This window comes from Tyto alba, unplaced genomic scaffold (assembly GCF_018691265.1).
Source record: "Tyto alba isolate M040663 unplaced genomic scaffold, T.alba_DEE_v4.0 Super-Scaffold_46, whole genome shotgun sequence".
Classification (NCBI taxonomy): Eukaryota; Metazoa; Chordata; class Aves; order Strigiformes; family Tytonidae; genus Tyto; species Tyto alba.
In genome coordinates, this window is record NW_024881322.1 from 13,091,768 (window position 1) to 13,095,219 (window position 3,452).

At 47.6% G+C, this 3,452-nt stretch overlaps 1 gene segment (V, D, J or C); it reads right to left on the minus strand.

Annotated features, from left to right (window-relative positions):
• Positions 1-1,267: 1,267 nt before the first annotated feature.
• LOC104361841 lies at positions 1,268-1,731 on the minus strand. The segment is given in 2 exon segments: positions 1,268-1,584; positions 1,689-1,731. Coding segments are annotated over 2 exon segments (360 nt in total).
• Between the last annotated feature and the right edge of the window lie 1,721 nt (positions 1,732-3,452).

The following is a 3,452-nucleotide window of genomic DNA, read 5'->3' on the forward strand; positions in this document are numbered from 1 at the left end:
ATTTTCATACAGATCCAATAACTTCTATTCTACAGTTGTGACAGGAATTCGATTGTTCACTCTTCTGTGAAATGTAACTGCTACCCCAGTGCTCAGTGTGCTCTGGAGACCCGGTACTTTATCTGGAGCTAGAACAGCCTGACTGAACCCCACTAAATGTTAACAGTCACAGTATGGCTTTCACACAAGTGGCACAAACTCCTCTTGCTCACTTGCTCTCTCATACACACACACAATTACTTTAAATCCTTTACAAAGTAATTGCGAAGTCTGAAACAAATTTCACCACTGCTTTTAGACTAGTGGAAAGCTGTTAAACAAAGCCCAGTGTCAAACACGTTTCCTCAGGTCCACTGTCAGTAAAAGGGAGAAAAAAATTAACATGGAGCTTAATGAATTCAAAGGCTCTCATGTTATGGCTCATCATACAGGAAAATAAACAGCAGCCATTTGGAGCTCAGGATTACTGCACTTGTAACTGCTTCTTGTCACAGGTACAGTGAGATGCTGCACCCCAGGGTGGCATCTCCAAATGTACCTTGTACCAGAGACTGGGAATACTGGGTCCTTTGGGATCAGAACACAGTGGTCCTGTGATTTTAACAATCAGTTGTTAGGCCATAAGCAGAAAAGGGATGAAATAATGTAAATTAATGTCTTTCTGTTTGCACAATGGAAGTATGAATATCTATTTTATTGCAGACTTGATGCCGTGAAAGATGAGGAGCCCCACTGAAGTCAATTAAGAGAGTTGTGTTTGAATTTAAATGAAGGTTTGACCAGGTTCAAATGGAAAACAAAGAGAAAATAAAACAAGATTCTCCACCAGCAAAGAAGTACTGAATGAGTATATTGCATCTGCAATTCTGAGTGGTGCTTCAAGTTTATTTTCACTTGTATCCTTCTGTTCCGCCACACAAATGATTTAACTGGGGATTTATTCCAGATGTAGCTGGAAGGATAGTGGGAATAAAAAGGTTTTTCCTTCTTTTAGTTAGCCCAACCTACCAGCCTGTAAACCCACCCAGAGGCAATCCAGCCAGACCTGCGAAAATGCCCTTTTTGTTAGAAAAGTGAAATAACAGCTCTGCCGGTGCCGACCGCAGCGTGTGCTCAGCACCGGCCGTGGTACCTGGCTGCCTGCACGGTGTGTCTGGTTCAAGGCTGATGGGGAAAGCAGGGTGGGGATGTTCCTGCGTGTTGTCAGACACTTCAGGATCTGGTTCAGAAAGCAGGGCGCATCTTTGTGCAGGTCCCCTATGGCTTTCTACTGCTGTGCATCCCACTTAGCACAGTAGTAGGTAGCGGAGTCTTGCAGAGTTACTTTGCTCACTGTCAGGGTGCAGACAGATTTGGCGGGGTCCTTCTCGATACTAAATTTCCTCTCCTCGGTCTTGTTTTGAAGGAAGAGCCTGGAGGACATGTAGGCAACACGCCTGGGGGCTGCATTGGGCCTCTTCTGGTACCAGTGAATGAAAACGTTATTAAAATCAGGATCGGAGACATGGCAGTTGATTAGCACCGTTTTGCTTTCTGGCTTGGTGATGGATATGGGGGTTTGCTGCAAGACTTGTGCAGAATCGCCTGTGTGAGAGAAAGAGAAAAATTAGAAACGTGAAGCTGAAGTAAGAGAGTGTCCCCGTTGTCACTGGTGGACGTGGAGCCAGAGGGGTGAGCAGGGCACGTACAAGAGGAAACAGCTGCCAGGATGAAAGTGCTCAGCAGCCACATTGTCACTGCTCTCCTTATGGCTTCCTCCCGGGGACAGGGTCAGGACCAGGATCAAGTCAGGGCAGAGGAGATCTGAGTGGCAGAAAACCATCCAATGAGGCTGTGCCAACTGTGGATGTGTTAAATAATGATGCAGAAGACATTTCCATTGATTAACACCTAAATAGAAGGCAAACAGAAACACACCCTTCTTCAAAAACAACCCTGCCCTTGTAGGAAGAGAGCTCACTACTGAGGCAAACTTTTTTTTTTTTTCTGTTTTTCTGCAGGGAATTTGCTTGGATGATGGGATGAGGAGCAAAATGTCACCTTTTTTTTTTATTTTTTTTTTTTTTTTTTTTTTTTTTTTTTTCTCTCAGCATATGATTTATGTGTGCTAGCTTGTAATGTCAGTTCTTCACATCGGGATTTTTAAAGTACATCAGCATCAGCTATCAGAGGATGGAAGAGAAGAGATGCCCCCTCAAAAGCAGGCAAAGTTGCTGCGCTAAATCACAGAGACCAGGAAGCATTTCTGGGAAATTGCTGCTGCGTGTTGGTTCGTACACTTTCCTCTAGGCCCCTGCAGTTGGCTGCTGCTGGAGGGAGAGCACTGGGCTGCGCCCGGCAAAGAGGGACACAGGGTTAAACTGTGACTCTACCTCACCCTGGTAGAGCAGTAACTCCCTTTTGCCTTCCCTTCCAGGTTAGTCAGCTAAAGCAGCCAACGCTTTAGGATGTTTAGCGCCTTGTTTTTTATAACTTGTCACCCTAATGAGTTCCTGCAGGCGAGCCCAGCCTGGCAAGCAGTACCCGGGATGCAGGGGAGTTTTCCAGTCCTTGGGAGCACAGAGGAGGTTTCTCTGCCAGCTCCTGGATGGTTTTCTAAGGCTGTGTGGCACAATCATGCACAATCATAGGTAGCCCCTTGCTGCTTTGTCATTTTATTTATCATCAGAGTACAGATGGACTCTCTCCTCTCTTTCTCAGCCCCCAATTTTCTCTGTAAGATTTTTCATAAAAATGAGGATCCCCTGATGGTGCGTACTGGTGGATGAAGGCATTTGGAAAGTCTGACCCAGAAAAATGTCAGCTGATCCGCTCAGCCCTTTGCACTTCTCTGCTGGTGGCCTGAGGCTCTGCGCAGCTCCGTCTAGAGGCAAGCAGAGAACTGGCACTGTCGTGACAGCAGTGACCAGCCCCGGGGGCTCTCCCAAGCCCCTGTGACTCACATCTGCAGCAGCAACGTGCGCATCACCCCATGTCGCGCCTGTCTCCCCGAGCCCGAGCCCGCCAGGCGCTGTGCCCAGCCCCAGCCCCATCACCCAGCGGCACCTCCTCTAATGGCCTCGAGCTTTTTGGGGGGGCCACAGGAGCTGTTCTCCATCTGCACCTGAAAATCCCTGCAAGCGGTGGCACCCTGCAAATGGATGCCACCACGCACAGTGGCTCCCCAGATTAAGCCCTGTGTGGACAACTACGGCTTGTTTAAGGACACTGCCTCATGATCCTGCAACAGAGACTGTGCCACAGCCACAGGAAAGATGCTTCAGCAATTCATCGCCCCACTCCTACGTCTTGTTTGCAGCCCAAGTTCCCCTTGCTTTATTTCTGCCTGGATATATATTTGTTTATTCTCCGAGATTTGGTCCCCAGATATGGTACTAGACAGAGATCAGCTTCATTCCTTAGCTCTCTTACTGGCTGAGGTGTTGGAGGCTCCAAGTGTAGGGTGATTTTTC